The 21664-nt window shown below is 38.9% G+C and overlaps 1 protein-coding gene across 10 annotated transcripts in view; it reads right to left on the minus strand.

The window, feature by feature from the left end:
- Nucleotides 1-21664, minus strand: part of ARHGEF6 (Rac/Cdc42 guanine nucleotide exchange factor 6) — a 105739-nt gene that overhangs the window by 16088 nt on the left and 67987 nt on the right. For all 10 annotated transcript variants that reach the window (XM_070605883.1, XM_070605879.1, XM_070605878.1 and 7 more), the window contains 6 exons: nt 10616-10754; nt 7751-7810; nt 5033-5179; nt 2519-2605; nt 1646-1724; nt 476-621 (listed from right to left, as the gene is read on the minus strand). In XM_070605883.1, coding sequence (XP_070461984.1) covers nt 476-621; nt 1646-1724; nt 2519-2605; nt 5033-5179; nt 7751-7810; nt 10616-10754 — 658 coding nt within the window. The remainder of the gene's footprint in view (nt 1-475; nt 622-1645; nt 1725-2518; nt 2606-5032; nt 5180-7750; nt 7811-10615; nt 10755-21664) is intronic.

The raw sequence follows: 21664 nt of genomic DNA on the forward strand, positions 1-21664 counted from the left end.
TAACTTGTGGAAGAAGGCAATGCTGAAAGTTTACCCCGTGAAGGTTACTGAATGAATGTGATAGCATAAATGAGATTACATGGAGATGTTTAAGTACTTATGAAGGTAAACTGTTTGCTTCGGCTTAGCATGCTATTAATATGAGAATAACAGTTGCTAATTAAAATAAATCTTGTTTGTCATTAAAACATCTTAGCAGGACTTCCGGTTAGAAACACTTTGCTAGCAGTTAGCTGGAGTACCCTAATACTGTCAAACACAACTGCACACCTCTAGGTAAAACTTCTGATTAATTTCGATGGGCCTCCCTCCACAAAAAGAAATCAGAATTAGTGAGGTTCAACTGTACTTCAAAACCTGCAAATATAGACTACCCCAAGACTACAGACATGCTCACTGCTTCTCTTAAGTGTTCAGCAGGCAGGATTTGACAAGAGACTCAATAAGCCTGGGACAGAACAAAGGGGCTACTTACGGAATGAGCACTACAAGATGACGATGAGGTTTTGGATAATGAACCGCAAGAGGCAGGTCCCCTGATCAGTTTGTACAGCTGCTCCAGCCATTCCTGGAAGTCCTGGTTGTTGTTGCAGTGGACCACAATTCTCTCTATTATGTTACCTGCATCACCCGATTATGGAATTTGAAAACAAAAGGCAGGGAGAACCTTGAGCTTGCCTCATTCATAGACATACTTCATGTAACTAGGACTTGAGTGTCCTGGTTTTCAGGAGTTTTCATACCTATGGGGTAACCCTGTTGAAACTTCTATATCAGGAACAGATAAGCTGTGATAATAAAGTAAAGAAATAAATATTCGTCTTATTTATAAAACTGCCCTTGATTTCTACTGCTTACAGAATCTTAGAAGTAGCATGAAACTTCACTCTAAACAAACTTACAATCCAAAAATTTTAGCACAGAGTCCATGTAGTTCATAGCCTAAAATGAGAATATTGTACTGTTTCACCCAATATCAAAGTTGGCACAAGATCCAACCAAGATTGATTAGTCTTTAGGCCAACACCAAATCTTGGGTTCCCTATTGGGAGAGAGGAGGTAAGGCCGGGGGCCGTGATCCCAGTGTTAGTCATTATGCTGTGTCAGTGCGAGAAATGCCACCATTACATGTAAATCACACAGGCCCAGCAAAGGGGACAACAGGCCCAAATGTCAAGGAGCATTATCAAGGCCTGGCAATTTGCTCAACTTGTGAAGAAACTTCCATGGCTTTCCAGCACTTTTTAGAAACACAACCAAATCTTGCTAATTCACAGGCTGATGATCAAATTGCCGATAAAAGTCCATACCCTTGGCTCCGCTGTCACCAGGGGATAGACGACAGAGGGGAGAAAAAATTACCTTTATATCAGTCCATTTTGTTATTTCTTAGCTCTAACAAGTAGCTCTTATGCAAGAGAAGATTGAAACTAATGGCAAAGCCGAGGCTTTCGAATGACCAGGAGACTTCTCTGTTCTATCGCTATACCCTAATTATGCCAGGAAATGGAATATACTTTGCCATGCCCATGTAAGACTTGCTCATGGACTATATAACAGAAAATAATAGCATTTATTTATTTAAACCCCACTTCATTCCAAAAAGGATTTGAAGTAGCTACATGAAAAAGAGAAAATTACCTACCTGTGATTTCAAATGTGCAGTCATTCCCTTCAATTTCATCTAATCTAGTCACCATCATTCCTGCTATTGGTATTTTTCCCTACCAGAAAAAGAACATTCCCATTAAGTCTGTGGTTATACGTGTCTCTGCTTATTTCTATTAGATTTTCTGACCCTCTCAGGAGTCCCTGCTGAGTTACGGCTGACATATTGCTCTGGCTTGTCAATAGATGCTATGTTTGCCTGCTTTAAATTTTAATCAGACAAGAAAGCAAGGAAAAACGTGGGTTGTGTTTTCCTAACACATCCTAAACCAGAAGGTCAGGATTTATAAAGTTTACTTTTTCTAACACGTTTTCAGGAGAATCAATAAACAAAGCAAAGACTGGAATTTTATGAGAATTAGTAATTGCTCGGCCAAGATACAATCTGGCAAGAGTAACTTATAACACTTGGAATGCTCCATATTTTGGGAGCAGACTGAAGGAAGTTTAATGTCCTAAGGAGTTTGACGACTTGCGTCTAGAAACCTGAACCATGCGATGTGACAGTAATAAGACAATCATAGGAGCAGGTCCCAGCTTTATATTTTCTCAGCAATGATGATATGATACGGGCCTAAAAAAATGCTGCTGCTAATGTATCTAGGTGCAGACTTAGCTTTCTATTTATACATTCACAACCTAGTTTATAACCAGAGCACTGGACATTCAGGCTAAACTCATAGCAACACAAAGGTCTTTGATCTTATAAGCTGTTTAATTACAATGAAGGGTCAGAACATTCTGCCTTTTCCGGATGGAGCTTTTAATGCCATAGTGGCAATATTGCATCTGGAAGGAAACGTGTTTTCATTAGGGGTCCTGCTGTTTGTTTTGTATGAAATCTACTAACCTGATAGATAAAGCCGCTCATCCGAGGACTTGCAGATAACATTATCAAGACGGTGGAAAATAACAGGAAGTACCGCTCCTCTTTTTCCTGAAGCAGGATGAAAAATATTCAATGGAGAATAGAAATTGCACGTTTTGTTTGTTAAGAATTCCCGGAATCACCGTTTTGTAACATAGATCTTATATAAAGGAATGAAATGAGAACAGTGATTTTTTTTAAAAGGACACCCAACTTAAAAGCACAAAACTCATTGAATTTTACTTTGAAATGGATATAAACCCATAGTCTCTCTCTCTCCTTCCTATACGTAACGGTTAAACACGAATAACCATGCTTGTTTCCTAAGTATGTAAGCCTAAGAAGTCACACAGCAAACGCCTTCCTGCCCAAGCTGCAGCCAGAGCACAAAATAAGCCTCTAGGCTTACCAAAGGAAAATGACTTGACTTCGAAAAGTGGCAAAACGAAGGGGTTTTCAGGTGATAGGAAATTTATTATGCTCTAACATGTATGTTAAGTTCTTATTCATAAAATTATTATTGATCAGTAAAAACACAATAATTATCGCACTCATGTAAAACAAACAAGTAAATATGCTTCAAAATGGCACTAGAAGAAATTTTATACATGAGGGCTTCTCTGAACTCTTTAAACAGATATGCAGTCAGTAGATGCAAAAACCTACATTCAGCTTACATGCCCAACCTTAGCTCCAGTTATCCTATGCCTGTCTCCCTCTCCTTTCTTCAAACTTTCAAGGCTAACTCTTCTAACAAGGGCTTTGCATCCTTTCACAGCTTGCTCTTGCTTGGTTTCTTTCTACAGACATCTCATCTCCTCCTCCTCCTTCCAGGAGCCTCTCTTGTTTAACTAGAATTTTCTCTTTGGCCTTTATCATATACGCATCTCCTGTCCTAATAGGCTGTCACTTGCCCCTGTGGCTCCTTGTAAATAATACCCTGTTTCTTGTCATTTTATTGCCAAATTACTTGCTGCCTTCATTTTCTCCCCATTGATCCATCCCTAACTGCACCCCCACTGCTCTCTCAAAGTCATCAATAACTGCCTTCTAGCAAAATCCAGTGGCTTCTCCTTGGTCTCCATACTCCTTGACCTCTGAACCTTCTGCAGCACTCAGCAGGCTGACCACTTTCAAATGCTCCTTCTAGAATTTCCATGACACCACATTCCCTCAGTGCTCCTCTGCCTTCCTCTTTGTCTTCTCTTTCTGGCACTGGTTTCTTCTCCCTTCACCCAAGAGGTTTATCCCAAAGGTGTGAGAAACTAATGGTCAGACTCACTGCATTAACCTTCCCCAGGGTATCTGCATTTTTAATAAGATTGCTTATTAACCCAAAGCAATGAATCTCTGACAGAGACCTGACAGGGAGTATAGGAAGATGTTTTGGGAGGCGGAAGATAATTCTAACACCTAATAAATCATACCAGGTGACGTAATCAACCTTCCTCCCCTCCCCTTCCCCCTTCCTAAAAGACATAATTCATCTTCAGTCCTCTGTGCTTCTTTCTGGATATTTCCTTCCTAGGAAGGCACATCTGTCAGGGACATCTAAACCTCTGTCTCTGACTCTGACCTCCTATCAATATTTCTATCTGTTTTAACAGCTGCCTACAAGACATCTCCACCTAAATACCTGCAGTCACTTGAAAGTTAACAGGTCTAGAACGACATTCGTCATCTCCTCTAGCCCATGGGTCACCACTTCCTATAGATTTTCCCTTCTAAACGTGTCTCAGATTTGCCCCTTAAGTTTCATTCTCTCCGCCACCACCTTCGTCCAGGGTGCTTCTCACTTTCCAACCCAGCTGGTTGTTCTGTTCCTAGCCCCACTCCTCCAGTTTACCTGACATATATGGTTTTCAGACTGAGTATCATAAATACGCCTTTCATTGTGTTTCCCTACTACTCAGGACTCTAATAGTTTCCTTCTGCCTGCTGCGTCAATCTGAACTACTCTTGCCTGACACCCAAGGTTCTCTACAACCTAACTCTGTCTGACTCAGTCTTCTCTTTCACTCTGCCCAACACGCTTCTGCTGATCCTAACAGGCTGGCTTTCTCACTGTCCTGCAGAAAAAAAGGCCATGTTCCCGTTCTCTCCTGAGATAAGAAGGATCTCTACCTTATGAAATCCTCCCCTTTTCTCTTCATGGCCTTCCTCCTCAAGCCCTAGTTTCATAAAGTCGTCTTCTTACTCTCTCCCATCTCTGAATGTCTATGGAATCTATTGTGACACTGCACAACCTGGCACTGACTATTTTGGTTTGTTTTCTACTCTCAGCTTGTATTTTGATCTGTTTTTAAGGAATTCTTTGAAGGCAGGGATCACTGTGTGTTCTTTCCTCCTATCTCCCACAGCACCCAGCAGTGTTGGGCAAAGAGTAGGTGCTCAGTTTCTTTGAACATTCGAGCATTTGACCTTGATGCAAGAACAAATAAACGAAGGAGAACACGAAAGATGGAAGAAATGATATCAAAATTCAAAACATCTTACCTCACATGTTCCATACTGCACCATTACTTGTGACATAAAAATCACATTTCCCAAGGTTTTGATATCCTCCCCTTCCCATGCCTGAATAGGTTCAGAAAGTATCTGCAACTCCAGCTGTTTTCTCTTTCTTAGGTCTTGGCACTGCCCCTACAGAACCAGAGCAGAACATAATGGAATAGGAATTCTTATGAAACAGACCTAAAACAAGACCAAAGTAAGACATGGGTTTTGACTCTCAGATTTCCACTGAGTCCCAATTCCTCATCATGAATCCCACCACCAGATCCATTCCTGACAGACAGAAAGATCTACCACGCTAAGTCTCTAGCCCCCAAAAGTTCGGTGAGGAAGAGCTACTTTTCATTTTGCCAAAACATCAAGATAAAATGGTGATGTTGGGACTTGTTTCTTCCTCTCTGCAAGGAGTATGGGAAGACAAGGAGCAGGGTCATATCAAACAGGACCAGGAGAGCAACTGGAAGATGCCGGTCTGCCGGGTGGTGTCCCTGCTCTAGCTCTTCTCCAGCTCTTCTATCTTTGCATAAATAGCACTTTAGTTGCAAAGCAACTTTATTTTTCTAACATATGCCCAGTTTCCAACCAAGTAACATCTTAACGAGAAAACAATCAAAAAATGGCCCCAGGAGTTATAAAAAAGAGAAAATTAAATTCTCTATCCCACAGTGAAGCAAACTGATCTAAAATGAAACATACACACTGCCACATACTTTCTTTAGAGACTAGTAGTAGATTGCTATGAAAAAGTCCTAAATTAACTTTTATTCCTAAAAGGATTGCAAAAAAGAGCTACAACTGAATTTCACAAATACAAACTGAAAATACAAACCAAGAAACAATATGTAGGGTTTGAATAACATATATATAGTGCAAGTATATAGTATATATACTATATATAATATATATAGTATATATACTATATATATACTATATATACTAAGTATATATAGTATAAGTATATATATATATATACACTTACATATATACACACATATATACATATATATACACACATATGCATGTATATATATCACTGCTTCAGAAAGTGTGAGGTTATCTTACAGTAACTTGACAGTATTCACGCCAAACTGAGTATGAAAATAAGCATATGGTTACATTAGTTTCCAAAGAAATGTCATAGTTTTTTGGAGTGTGTTTTCTACAAAATCTCTGCTGCCCCTTTCAGCTAAATGGAAATGAAGAACTAAATTTATTGTACACATACTTTTGAAGCATTTATAGTGGGAAGAAATATACTATAGTCATCAAAGCAAGTTTTACAACATGTAAAATGATCAGAAAGAAATATTGCTTTAAAAAAGAGGCACTTTATATTCAACTTACATAGGAAAAAGTAAAAGAGACATAAATGATAATAAATTCCATGGGGAAAGTCAAATACTATGTGATCTCACGCATAAATAGAAGGTAAAAACAACAACAAACAAACACATAGAAACAGAGATGGGATTGGTGGTTACCAGAGGGGAAGGGGGGAGGGAGGAGGGTGAAAGGGGTGATTAGGCACATGTGTGTGGCGATGGATTGTAATTAGTCTCTGGGTGGTGAACATGATGTAATCTACACAGAAATCGAAATTTAATGATCTACACCTGAAACTTATATAATATTATAAACCAATGTTACTGCAAAAAAAATGTTACTATGTGAGGTGATGGGTATGTTAATTAACTTGATTATGGTAGTCATTTGATAAGGTATATTATATTAAATCATCATGTTAAACACCTTAAATATATACAATATTTGCCAATTACACCTCAATCCATCTGGAAAAATAAAATCATTGGAAATTAAAATAAATAAATAAATAAATAAAGGCCATGGGTTTCAGTGGGCTGTTCTCTTAGGTTGAGGCATGTAGAGCCGCCAATGTTCAACTGTTTTTTACCTACAACAATAGCAATTTTAACCTAATACTCTACTCTGGTATTCAGCTTGGCTGTTTACCCATGAACACGTTAGGTACTGGTCATTCAACAGCAATAAACAACATGATGGCAAATGTTGCCTCACAACGTTGCAGCAAGAATCAACAATTACAGATTGATCCCAAACACTTGGAATGCTACAGAAATGTCTAAAATAAAGCTAAACTTAATCACCCAAAATAACATTTTCTTTCCTCTTAAAATGCCACCAAGTGGTTTTACATCCGAGGGTTCAAGAAGACGTTAACCATCATGCTCAAGATTCAAGATTAGAGGTAACTTTGATAGCAGTCTATATAAAGCAATTGTATTTTAGTAGGTTTTTTCCTTTTAGATTTGATAAAGCATTTCTCTTTTATATGCAAAGAATAAACTCACACTTTTTGGCATAAGTAGATGAATCCAGTATTGATGGCAATCAGTGAACTACAACTTGCACAGACATAAAGTGAGGAACAAGGGGGTAAAGACAAAGAGACAAAAGGAAACCCCCCACCTACACAGTGATGCTTAATGTGGCAGAGACTTCAAATGTGAATGCTTTATACCCTCAGCCTGGCAACCTTTCATAGGTAAGCATGATTTTTGGAAGACAAAATTAAATGAAACAATCACTGCGATACTGTCACTAAAGCTTATTGTTTCCACTCTAAAGACCTTTGATAAGGAAAGAAATGTTACACACAAATCACTCTTTTAGGAACAAAGCATACAAAATGGAGAATTATAATTTTAGAGCATCACTTACCATGAGAGCTTTGAATGCTATGATTGCTTTCAGAATATCCTGATGATCTGGATGCGTATCCTATTAAAGGAATATATTTTAAAACAATATTAAAGAAGAATGAAGCAGTGGTTGCCAGGGGTTAGGGGTGGGAGAAGGGTGTAGCTGCAAAGAAATAGAAAGAGGAAATTTGGGGGGATGATGGAACTGTTCTGTATCTCGATTGTGGTGGTGGTAACACGAATCTATACATGTGTTAAAAGTCATAGAACTGTACATCAAAAGAAAAAAAGTCAATTTTACTGTATGCTAATTTGAAGATAAAAAATAAAACAGCATTTGAGCATTTGGAATCTGAGTACCTCCAATTATTATGTGATTAAGAAATTAAGACAGCTGGTAACATCATATATTTCATAACAGTATACTAAGGTGTGGTTATTGAGGCAAGAGTTCCCGTTTCTCTTTTTGCTATTATACTTTAGATAACAAATAATAATTATTTGGGGGGCATCCTTAGGTCACATTGTTAGTAAATGACAAGAGGTAGGGAATTGTGCAAACAGTGGTGGTTAGAGAAAAGGCCATCCAAACGCATTTCCTAAAATGCCTCCATTTTCTTTTGGCAGACTCAACACGGCAGATGGAAAAAAATTCCAAGTTTCAAATCATGTGCTCCTTCTTAAGCAAGGTTATTACATATGGTCTGTAATTATATGGTACTTACAACCCCGAAAAGTAGACAAGTTCAAACATGGCTTTGAAGAACCCACATTTCCAAAATTGTTTATGAAGTGAAAATAGAGTATCTTGGGGTAGATGTACCCCTAACATTGGGGTGGAAGGAGTGTAGATGTGTGGCTACCCTTGGGAGTATATGTATACCTAACCTTTGGAATTCAGCTGGAGTAATGGGAAAAAAAAATCTGCTGCTTGACCAGCCTTGAGTGATAAAATACAGAGCTGAACAGACGACGGATCTGACCGAAGCCAAGAAAAGTGTCACTTATGTAAAGAAAGGTTGTATTCTTTTAGAGTTAAATTTATCCTTACCCAAATCAGCTGATAACTGAGAAGTTCAGGTTCTACTCTACCATTAGCCAGCAGCCATGCTAAACATCAGAAAGGGGGATAAAGTGTCTCCCTGGATGGTGAAACTAGTGCAAAGGGTGTGCATCATCTGACGGTGGGAAATGGACAGCAGCCAAAGGCAAGCGACCAACAGCAAATGGAGGCAGGAGTAGAAACGGGCTCTGATTCAAGGAAGGCCAAGACAAAGGACCCAGGCAGGAAGAGCATCTGGGGATTTTCCCCCCCAAATTAAGTGCATATTAGTACTTCAGCAGCGAGCAGTAACAGAAACTGAGGCCACTCGTTTCTGGATTTTTGTGATAAGCAAGGAGGGGCAAACCTCAAACGGTTCAGCAAACTCTTTTAGCTTTTGGAAAGGCATCCAGAGGCCACCACCTTCCCGAGCCCTAACTGAAATTTCATTCTGGTAGGCTTTACTCACTAGCTCCCCACTGCCTCTAACTTTCTGGCAAGTCAAATAACCTGAGAATGTGGTTTCGCTCAGAATACATGCTTTCAATCCTTACAAATGCTGACAAGACCGGCAGCGTGCAACCTTTTTCTTTAAAGATAATTAAACCCTTTAAAACCTCAAAACCTTTCCCCAGACACAGGAAGAGCAACTAGGGTAAATGCTGCCTCCCCCAGCGGGCCCTCCTCTCCCACTCAGGCCTCAATCCCCCATGCTCGATTGCACAAGCTCAGCTCAAGAAGCTCTCTGTGTTGATTGGGTTTTAATTAGAGGATCTGGGCTCTTGACGAAAACACAGTCAGTCATCAGGCCTTGTTGCAAATCTTAGTATTTAGAAAGGATCATAGCTATGCCCCAGCTGTTGGAAGGAAACTGTAAGTTTATAAAGAAAAATGTGAGAGAACTTTCATGTAGATGTACGGATGCACGGAGAGATAAACCAACAATGGACCCATTCATTAATCTATAAGGAAATACCAGAATCTTCCATTGAAATCCAGAGTCAGAAAGGCGAATGATCACAGTGCTCTGGAGATCAATATTCCTGTCTACAGTGAAAGTGTTCTTTACGTTTTCTGATGTTGATTTGCTTTGCCTATCTCCCACAAGAAAGTTGGTTCATATACCAGAACAACAGATTTCTCGTCGATTTTGATTGAACCGCCATCTACAGATGAGAGGGCAGAAGAAAGCCTGTCAGTAAGTCAGCATAGACTTGAGGGAAGCAACGGGACCAAGGCTGGGAGGAGAAGAAGGGGGAGGGAGAATGATCACGAATATTTAGTAGTAACGGATGGGGATCTTTCATCGTAAGATGAGTAAGTCTGGAGATCTAAGGTGCAGCATGGGGATTACAGTTTATAACACTGCATTGTATACTGGAAATCTGCTAAGAGAGTAAACCTTAAGTGTGCTCACCACTTTAAAAAAATGGTAACTATGCGAGGTGACGGATGTGTTAATTAACTTGATTCTGGTGACCATTTCACAACGAATAAATATAGTAAATCATCACGTTGTACACCTTAAAAAAATCACGCTGTACAACCTAAATATGCACAACTTTTATTTGTCAATCATACCCCAATAAAGCTGGAAAAATATATTAAATAAGTAAAAAATTTAAAAATCTTGAGAGAAAAAGAAAATGTCCCCTTCTTATTTTGCTGCATAAAGAGGAAAACTAGAAGCCTGGGAAGAAGGAAGATTGAACCAAGTACATTTTGAAACCAAAGGTTTTTCTGAATTCCTCAGCAAGGTTAGTTTGGAGGCAGACTGGCTACTTCCTCCACAGGAAAGGCCAGAGTTTGTACACGAGCTTAAAAAGGCTCGCCTTCCCTTACCTCCATATGCCGTTCCAACTCTTGCAAGAGAGTAACATACTTTTCCAGTCGCATGAACGGTTTGCTGAGGCTTGTTGTTAACATGAGGATACCTGGACTGGATGCACCTTGGCTTTCCATAAATTGTTCCACATCATCGCTAGAGAAAGAACGAGTACCGTTTTGTTACTGTTTAATAGCACAAGCAAAGAATTATCAACAGCACATTATTTTGCTGTATTCACACAATATAAAACCAAGTAAAAATTTGTTTCCCTAGTGCAAATGCTGTCCAATTCATTTCAACTCAATTCAATAAACCTTTACTCAGCTCCTCCTATGCAATCAGCATTGTGCCCAGGACTTGGGCTATAGTGGTGAGCCAGACAGTCATGATCCTTGGTTTCACCTATTCATCCAACAATTATTTATTGAGCATCTACTAAGTGATAGGTTCTGTTCTCTGCTAAGGATACAGCAATGAGCAAAACAAAAATCCCTGCCCGTAGGGAGCCTGCACCCACGGGCACGGGGCACACGGTCTATCAGATGACCTCAATGCACGGTTTTAAAAAGCATTTTCTTAGTCACTTCAAACATTCTAGTTATTGGCTGGTCAGACGCCAAGGGTAGCAACTCACCAAGTGCTCCCTATCACCAGGGCACCCACTTTTAATGTTCCAGAGTCAAGTTCAAAATTCAGATAGCAGTATGTTTGCATGACTAACCTCAAAGTCCCGTAGCCTAGGATCAGAAACCAGTGCAGCAGGCTACTCAAACAATTCCATAAGGCAACAACTTGGTTAAAAACCAGGCTGTATTAATATTTTACCAACTATGGCCTGTAAATGTCTAGTTGCTAAGCTTATGCTTTCTCTACCCTTTGGCACCCTCTGGATTGTCTCCTTTCCACCAACAGGATACTAAGTCCTGGGGCTGCAAGATCATTTTATACATTTACGTAAAATATAATTACAGAAGGACACTGATTGCCTAACTGACAGCATATTTTGAAAGTTCTGCTTATCACTTGTCCCCTTTACCTCCCTGCTTGTCCATGCATATCCAGTCACAAGTCATCTTGTGTCTGCTTATTCCTTTCCAATCTCACTGCCACTGCTTTAGTTCAGGCCTTCTTCATCTCATCCCACCTGGTTCACTTCAATAGTTCAACTGGTCTCCTGGCTTCCAAGCGTTTTTGCTTCCAAACCATCCTTCAGACCGCCATTTTAATCCTGTTGCTTTCCTAGTCAAGAACCTCTGATTGCCTACAAGATAAAGTCTTAACTTTTTAGACTCCTACTAGGCCCACCAATCTCTCTCATCACTCTCCAGTAAGAACCCTCTACTACAAAATGATCTACTTATTCTGCCTAGAACACATCTTACGCAGCGCTTCCCAACTGGGATGTGTTGCAGTAGTTGTAAAATGTGTTCGACGAAATGAGCTTTCAGTAATAAAATACTAGGGAGGTTGGGAATGGGCTGGATTGCAGGTTGTCTCTATTCATAGACATTCTCCCTCCTTGGGCTTTTGTAAGCAGGAGAGAAAAGGATGGAGTGTCAACTTAGGTGCCAGCAGCCTTGAGTCTTATAGCATCACATGCATGTCAGTGGGTAAAAAGGGCTGGGAATCGCCGCCTTAAGAGAAGCTAGAGTGCATCTGAATGGTCACATCTAACAGTCAATGCTGAGTATTTTATCAGTTTTTGCAGTCTTGTTCCAGAAGCAGCCAAGAGGAGGGAAGTGCCCTGGCCTTGGAGTCATAAAACAGATTTGGTGACCCTGGATCAGTTACCTACCTCAGCTGATTCATCTGTAAAACAGAGATAAAAGTTACTTCCTACCAAAATTGTGAAGATTAAATATTGAGGTTTGTAAGGCTACTGTTTCATGCTAAGATCTTTGCCTGCATTCGTTCTTGTTTAATATTCACAACAGCATCTCAACATTTTATCCTCATTTTACAGATGAGAAACCTGAGACTCAGGAAGGGTGAGTAATAGCAAGTAAATGGCTAAGTTGGGGTTCATACTGAGGTCTGAAGTCAAAGCCTCAGGTCTTTCCATGACACCACACTGCCTCCGTACAGGAAGTACTTTGTAAACTTTAAAGCAGCCAATAGATGCAATTTCATTACTATTCTTATCATTCCAAGGCAAATACCTTGCTCAAATCACATCTTTAAAGACTACCATTAAGCAGGGATTTCCAGTTAATAGAAACGCAATTGATGTTTAATTTCCAATCAAGAGCATAAAGTGTACAAAGAGGTTTAAAAATTCATCTCATACAAATATAATTAGGAAAATAACTTGAATTTGGAGAGTACATTTGAGTAGAAATGTAATCCAGAGAAAATCACTTTCTTAATTTCTTTTCAATTTGGTAAACAAGTCTTATGTTTTCTTTCCATGACTAAATAACTGCCCGCATCCTCATCTAATTGATATAAGGGTTACAACAATTAAAAGCAAATGTTAATGTGTCCTTGGTTGTTACTTTCCATGCAGCATTCTAACTTCTGGGCTTGTTAAATATTATAAAAGTATTTTTTTAAATTTTCAATATAGCATGAGATCATTATCTTAGAATAAAATACTGGCTATTGGAAAGAAAACATTTTCCTAGTTCAACAAAAGAACAAAACTGTCTTATCAAGCCACTTCCCATTACAATAAATAGATCCTAAAAGATACATTTACTTAGCCAAATTTAATACATAAATTAATATTATTATACATAAATATAATATATGCAAATATATGTCATTATACCAAAAAACAATGGGTCTTAAAAATACAGTTTTTAAGGGCCTACAATGGAGAAAAGAAAGTCTCTTCCACAAATGGTGCTGGGAAAACTGGACAGCCACATGTAAAGGAATGAAAATTGACCATTCTTTTTCACCATTCACAAAAATAAACTCAAAATGGATCAAAGATCTAAAGATTAGGCCTGAAACAATAAGTCTCCTAGAAGAGAATATAGGCAGTACACTCTTTGACATCAGTTTCAAAAGAATCTTTTCAGACACCATGTCTTCTCAGACAAGGGAAACAATAGAAAGAATAAACACATGGGACTTCATCAGACTAAAGAGCTTCTTCAAGGCAAGGGAAAACAGGATTGAAACAAAAAAACAACCCATTAATTGGGATAAAATATTTACAAGTTATTTATCCGACAAAGGGTTAATCTCTATAATATATAAAGAATTCACACAGCTCAACAAAAAATCAAAGAACCCGATCAAAAAATGGGCAGGGGACATGAACAGACATTTCTCCAAAGAAGATATACTGATGGCCAATACACACATCAAAAGATGCTCACCATCACTAATCATCAGGGAAATGCAAATCAAAACTACACTAAGATATCACCTTACACCTGTTAGAATGGCAACAATAACCAAAACAAAAAGTGACAATTGTTGGAGAGGTTGTGGAGAAAAAGGAACCCTCATACACTGTTGGTGTGAATGCAAACTGGTGCAGCCACTATGGAAAACAGTATGGAGGTTTCTCAAAAAATTAAAAATAGAAATACCTTATGACCCAACCATCCCACTACTGGGGATCTATCCAAAGAAGTTGAAATCAGCAATTCCAAAAGTTCCACACACCCCTATGTTCATCATAGCATTATTTACAATAGCCAAGACGTGGAAGCAACCTAAATGCCCATCAACTGATGATTGGATAAAGAAGATATGGTATGTATATATACAATGGAATACTACTCAGCCATAAAAAAGGATAAAATCGTCCCATTTACAACAACATGGATGGACCTTGAAGGTATTATGTTAAGTGAAATAAGCCAGACAGAGAAAGACAAACTCTGTATGACTCCACTCATAGATGGAAGTTAAACATAGAGACAAAGAGAATTGATTGTTGGTTCCCAGGGGAAAGGGGGGTGGGGGTTGGGGGGAGGGCACAAAGGGTGAAGTGGTGCACCTACAACATGACAAACAATAATGTACAACTGAAATTTCACAAGGTTGTAAACTATCATAATCTTAATAAAAAGTTAAAAAAAAATACAGTTTTTAATTTTATGTAGCCTGTTTGAAATGTCAGTGGGTTAAGATGTGCTTTTCAAGCTTAACATGTTCTGTACATGTGATGTCATACCACAGAAGCAATTCTCAATGTATGAATGCTGTTTGAAACTCAACATACGTTTACCTCATAGAATGCATGGTGGATGGGGCTCTGGTATATTCTGGGTTGTGCTGAAAAGCTCAAGAAAACTATTATATTTGGTAATACAACTACAGAGCTTAACCATCTCATACAACAGTGTTTCTGTGGCATCTTTGCATAGATTTCTACTTTGAACGACGATAACTCGACCTAGAGCAGTCCTAGAAAAGGATCAGATATTTCTTCTCCCCACCTCGCTCCCTCCCCACCAGCCTTTCATGGGAACCACTGTGGTCTGGGAAGGGGAACCGAGGCCAGAGGCCAGAGGAGCAGGAAGGCCCAGGCCTCCAGCCAGTGGAAAATCCCAGAGATGCCGCTCATACTGGGTTGGGCAGATCTTTATTATCCTGTTTTCATTTATCCAATTTCAGAGACCAGGCTGTCTGCTTCTTTTTTGTCCCCACCACTTTTTGCTTGGGTTCAGTCTTACTCGCTCCCTTCCCTGCTTCCTCAAACACAGAAACAGAAGAGAATCTACTCTCAGAATTTTTCCTGTGCTCCTCGTCTCTGAAGCAAGTCCACAACTCTTCGGGTTTTTCTCAAAGTCTTCATCGCTGACAATGATGGTAAACACAGAGCGAATAAAACCAACAACAGGAAAGTACACAGTGGTGCTTGTGGTAGTCGCTGCAATAGAGACGGAAGTAAGGTCCAGATCTCTCTTAGCGCTAACTCTCTCCTCCTCTCCCTGCCCTCTTTTAACTCCAGGTCCCTCTCCCTTGTGAAAAGGATGGATGCCACACTGAAGCATGGGAGAGAAGTGGGTATTTTTGTAAGAGAGAGGTTATTCCCAGGAAGAAACACAAACTACAGTAGCAAGCCAGAAGGGGAGAGAGAGGGGAAATCCCAAAAGACTTCAGCCAGGGGATGGCAGAAGACCAGGGCAGCCATTCAAATATATGTAAATATGGGGGACACATCAAAGGTGGGGTCTGGTTATGTATTGAAATTCGGATAATACATTACTGCATTTTCAAGAGGACACCAACATGCAATCATACAATTTTAGGGCCAACATGCCTCCTCATTGCAAATTGTCACGTGCATTTCTGGTATGATGCTGCCACCTGCAGGCCGAAAGGAAGACGTTCACCTGACGGGCCTGCTCCTGCTCAGCGATGTTGCTGCTTCTAAGCCTCTACAGCTTCAGCAGAAACCCACCAATGTCCCTATTTCAGCTGAAACCTTCATCGAAAACAGGATTTGAATCTGAAGTTTTTGTGAATTTTACTCAACTATGCTTCGCCTCTAGTATGTCAGCATAAATAACCACAAGATGCACGCAAAATAGCCGAGATTATGTTAGAAGCACATCTGAGGAAAACCCCCAAATATTTTAATTTAGTTTTCATCCCTTACATGTAAATAAATGAGTGAGATAAAAATTCAGTTCTATGGGACACCAGTGAGTCTTTCATCACTTCAAGGGATATTAGAAAATTCTCAGTAAACATCACTAACCAAAACCAAGCAAACAGGGTATAATAATTCCCCAAAATGTTGAGACTCTTTAACTATGTAACAAACTTTAAATCATAATGTTTGAAGGAGTCTCCACTGTTATTTGTAAAATCAAATTCCTAATACAGGTAAATGCAATCACGTTTTAGCACATGGAGTTACAACAGAAACTTCTGTAAACACTACAAAAGTCTATTTGAGGTACACCATTTCTTTCTGGTATTTATCCAGAATTGCTGTTCTCAGATTAGAAGGAAAAGAATATGAGCTCATAAAAATAGTAAGCTAACATAAGGAGGGATCCCTTTTTATTGCTATTAAGAAATTTGTCCTTATATACACAGGATGTTTATGTATCCATCACGGAAAAAAACACCTCTGACCTATTTTTTCTTTATTAAAGATAGGTAGTCAAGTATAAAAAACGTGCCTGGAAATGATAAAAACAAATTCAGGACTATGGTTCACTCCAGTGAGGGAGGGAGGGACAGGAAATATCGGAGAGTATACACAAGACTACAATTGCAGCTGAAATTTGTTTCTTAAGCTGAATGGTGTGTATGTGGGTGTTCTTTATTTTATCTCTACTCTTTGTATGCTTGAAATATCATATCATTTTTTTTTTCTAAAAAACAACTAGCAGCGGGTAGAAGATGCATAAAGTGGAAATGGGCAGGGGCAACAACGACCTTGTGCTCCATGCTGGGGACTTTGTATACGTTATTTCATTTAATCCTGCAAGGTAGGTGGTTTGATCCTCATTTTACAAGTGAAGAAACTAAATCTTAGAATTAAGGGAATTACTTTGGGTCCCAGCTTCTAAGTGGCAGAACTGTAAACTGAGACGATATAAAAGGGGTAAAAAGTTTAGGCTGAGATCAAGGAGTGGCACAAAGGGGCTTAAAAGGAAATGGTGAGGAGTTTCACTTTCAGGATGGCGGCATGACACGCTCCACGGACCCCAGTGAAACAAGCAAGGCTGGTGGAAACTATGTTTAAAAAACCCAACCATTGAAAGTCTCTAGAAATTGCCCTACTGGCATATGATAAGTGAAAAAACATTTATTCAAGAAAATATTCCCAGACTCAGAACAGGGAGAGTTTGTAGCATTTGAGCCACGACCTACTTACTATCTCCCTCTCTCTGTCCCTCCCAGCTCAGCATAACAGAAACTCCACTCCAGGCAAGTGTGGCCAAGAAGACAGGTCTCCCTCTCTCCTCGGGTTCCAATCCAAGGACACAATATCTCACTAGCATATCTCATCTGCTTCAACTCTGAGTTCTAGAAGCTAAATTCCTGGCGAGTGCGGCTGAGAGGTTAGAAGCTTCCTCCTCTGCTCAGCCCCCACAGTTAGGGAGGAGGCTCTACCCCAGGAGCAACAAGCTGAAAATACTGGGGTCCAATCACCTCCACTCCAGCTCACTTGTAGGGTAAACGTTTTATCCTAAGAGAAGAAAGCAGAGAAGACGAGAGGCTACTGCCTTGCCCAGTATCCAGAGTAACGGCTCAAAGATTTTGCCCAAGGAGAAAGGCAATCCACAGGAATAGGGAGCTCTGACCCTCTCCCCAAAGGAATTGGTTTTAGTTAAAAAAGAGTGAGGGGAAATTCAAGCCTAAAGGCTCTCGCAAAAACAATAAAGATTTTGGTGGTAAGCAAATAAAAAGATGCTGGTAGTTCTTTTTAATTAAGAGCAACAAGCTAAACCATAGGCCAGCTAGGTCACTAGAGAGAACCAGGGAAAGAGATAGTGAAGAAGTACTAACAAGGATCAGAACAAACTTCAAAGACTGGTCTCAAAACTACCCTTGCTTGAACTTAATTGGATCAGATGGCAGATCAATTTATGCCCCAGGGAACTGTGAAAAACATTAGAGCAATCAACTGGAAATTAGTGGAGCCTATCAGCTGGATGTGATACCAAATGGGGGCAGGCAGCTTAACAGAGAGGTCAGGAAGAGACAAAGGGAACCCTGCTAAAACCACTGTTATTTCAGGGTGACTGTGTACGTGACCAAGGCTGTGCCCTCTGAGAAGTGATATCAGAGGTTGCATACTGTGAGGGAAATAGACTTCACAAAAATAGTCTAATCAAGTTACTAAACACACAAATAAGCAAATGACAACAAAAACAAACCCGAGAGAGGAGGGGAGGGAATCAGTATCCAGAGTTCCTAAACCTAAAACTGCATAACTGTCTAGTTTTCAACAAAACAAATATGTGACATGCAAAGAAACAAGAATGTGTGACCTATACATAGGGGTATGGAGAGAGACAACAGAAATTGCCTGTGAGAGTGACAAAATGTCAAATTTAATAAAGACTTCAAAGTAACAATTGTAAATGTGTTCCAAGAACAAAAGGAAACCATGTTTAAAGAATTAAAGGAAACTATGATGACAATGTCTTATCAAAGAGAGAATATCAGATAGAAATTATTAAAAATAACAAATGGAAATTCTGAAGTTAAAAAGTACAATAACTGAAATTTTTAAATTCACTAGAGGTACTCAATGGTAGATCTGAACTGGATGAAGAAAAATCAGTGGACGTAAAGATAGATTGATAGAGACAATGCAATCAGAGAAAATAAGAATAAAACCATGAACAGAGCCTCAGAGAGACATGGGGCATCTTCAAGCACAACAACACATGCATGATGGGAGTACCAAAAGGAGACGAGAGAGAGCATGGAGCAGAAAAAAAAATTTGAAGAAATAATGACTGAAAACTTCCCAAAATTGAGGAAAATATTACTCTATGCATCCAAGAAGCTCAATGAATTCCAAGTAGGATAAATGTAAAGAGATCCATATACAGACAAATTATAGTAAAAATGTGGAGAGACAAAGAGAAAATATTGAAAAGAGCAAGAGAAAAACAACTCATCACGGGCTAGGGAACCTGAATAAGATTAACAGTTAATTTCTCATCAGAATTAATGGAGGTCAGAAGGCAGTGAAACGACATATTCAAAGGAATGAAAGAAACAAAATTGCCAACCGGAAAATCTATGTTCACCCAAACTATCTTTCAAAAACAAAGGTGGAATCAAAACATTCTCTCAATAAAGAAAAACTGAGAGAACTCTTTGTTAGAAGACCCACCTTACAAGAAATACTAAACTTGTAGGTTAAAATCAAGTAAATCCAGATGTAAATTCAAATCCACATATAAAAATATAGGGCACCAGTAAATGTAATCGTGGAATTATGAAAGATGGTATAAATACATATTTCTCCTTCTTCTCTTAACTGATGTAAAAACAATTGTATAAAGCACTATTATATAATTACATTGTTGGGCCTATGACATATAACAATGTATTATACTTTACAACAGCAGCACAATGGAAGTGAGTGGGAGGAAAGCCCTATTGGAATAAGGATATGATACCAGAGAGTAACTCAAATCCACAGCAAGAAATGAAGATAAACAAATGGTAAATAAGAATGTTAATATAACAAATGCTATAGATATATCCTTTTTCTCCTCTCAGTTTTATTAATATACATTAATTTTATTAAGTAATAATTATAGCAATGTATCATTGGGTTTGTAACATATAGATGTAATATGTATAACAATACTAACAAAAAGGGAAGAGGAAACAGAACTATACTAGGCGTAACATTTGTATATGTGACTAGAATCAAGTTCATGTAAATATAAAATAGAATCTGACAAGTTAAGATATACATAGAAATCTTCAGAGCAATCACCAAAAAAATAATTCAAAAAATCATTAAAGGACTTCTGGTTTCAGCTCTGACATGCAAAGAGCTTGGAAGTCATCATTACTATCCTCATAACGAAAACAAACACTGAACAAACTGAAATCAATGACTTTTCTTAGATCCACTGAGAATTGAGATCACAGGGAAATCCACCAGCCCCAAATTTGGAAATATAGGCAAATACAGAGCATTAGAGCTGAGATTAGCTTCCCTGAAGGAGAAGGCACTAGAACCAGTAAGTGGTAGAAACACTCAAATGGTAATTCTGATGAATTGCAAGAGCCTGAGTATGGAATAGCTTTACAGTTAAAAACTCTCAGAGGCCCTGGGAGCCCAACCCTTTGGTGGGCTTTGCATCCAGGAGCCCAAGCAGGGTCTCATGGTGAAGATCAGAGAAAAATCCCCTTGTCTTTCAGAGAGGGGGAGAGAAAAGTAACCATTGTGAAATGCACCCAGAACATTCTCCATAACAAGGGCTTGCTCTCCAAGGGAAACTATGTTGCCAGAGCCTTATCTGACCTGAGGAAGGGGAGAGGCCAGTTCCAGCCTTCTCTCATCTTCCTGTCATATGTGAGACAAGGAAAAAAAGACTAAGGAATGCATCTAAAAGTCACAGCTCAGAGACACAGGTCCACTAAAAAACTGAAATTTATTCATAATAGTATAGAATGTATCCCCTCCACCACACCTTACTACCACATCAATAGGGTGCCAGTATAATAACAGTAGATTACAGTTGAGAGAGCCACAAGACACCAACTCTATTTAAAAAGGAATTCTTAAGAAACACAAAGATACAGAGGGTGAAAAAAAACAAGGAAATTAAAAAAAATTGCAGCCCTTGGTACTTAGAAAATGCACATGCAACAAAAGAAAAAATAAACAAGTGGGATTATATCAAACTAAAAAGCTCTGTACAGCAAAGGAAACCATCAACAAAATAAAATGGCAACCAATCAAATGGGGAAAAATATTTGCAAATTATATAAATGATAAGGGATTACAATCCAAAATATATGAAGAACTCATACAACTCAAAAGCAAAGAAACAAAAAATCCGATTAAAAAATGGGCAGAGAAACTGAACAGACATTTTCCCAAAGAAGACATACAGATGACCAATAGGTACATGAAAAGGTGCTCAACATCACTAATCATCAGGGAAACGCAAACAAAACCACGAGATATTGGCTTACACCTGTTAAGATGGCTATCATCAAAAGGACAAGAGATAACAAGTGCTGGTGAGGATATGGAGAAAAGGGAACCCTTGTATACTGCTGGTAGAAATGTAATTAGTTCTGTCACTATGGAAAACAGTATGGAGGTTCCTCAAAACATTAAAACATAGAACTACCATATGATCTAGTAATCCCCCTTCTGGGTACATGTTCAAAGGAAATGAAAAAAGGATATCGAAGAGATATCTGCATTCCCATGTTTATTGCAGCATTATTTATAACAGCCAAGACATGGAAACAAACTAAGTGTCAGTCAACAGGTGAATGGATAAAGAAGATGTGGTATATATATACAATGGAATTTTATTCAGCGAAAGAAGGAGATCTTGCCATTTGTGACAACATGTATGGACCTTGAGGGCATTATGCTAAGTGAAATAAGCTACACAGAGAAAAACAAATACTCCATAGTACCA

Source organism: Equus przewalskii, chromosome X (assembly GCF_037783145.1).
Source record: "Equus przewalskii isolate Varuska chromosome X, EquPr2, whole genome shotgun sequence".
NCBI classification, from domain to species: domain Eukaryota; kingdom Metazoa; phylum Chordata; class Mammalia; order Perissodactyla; family Equidae; genus Equus; species Equus przewalskii.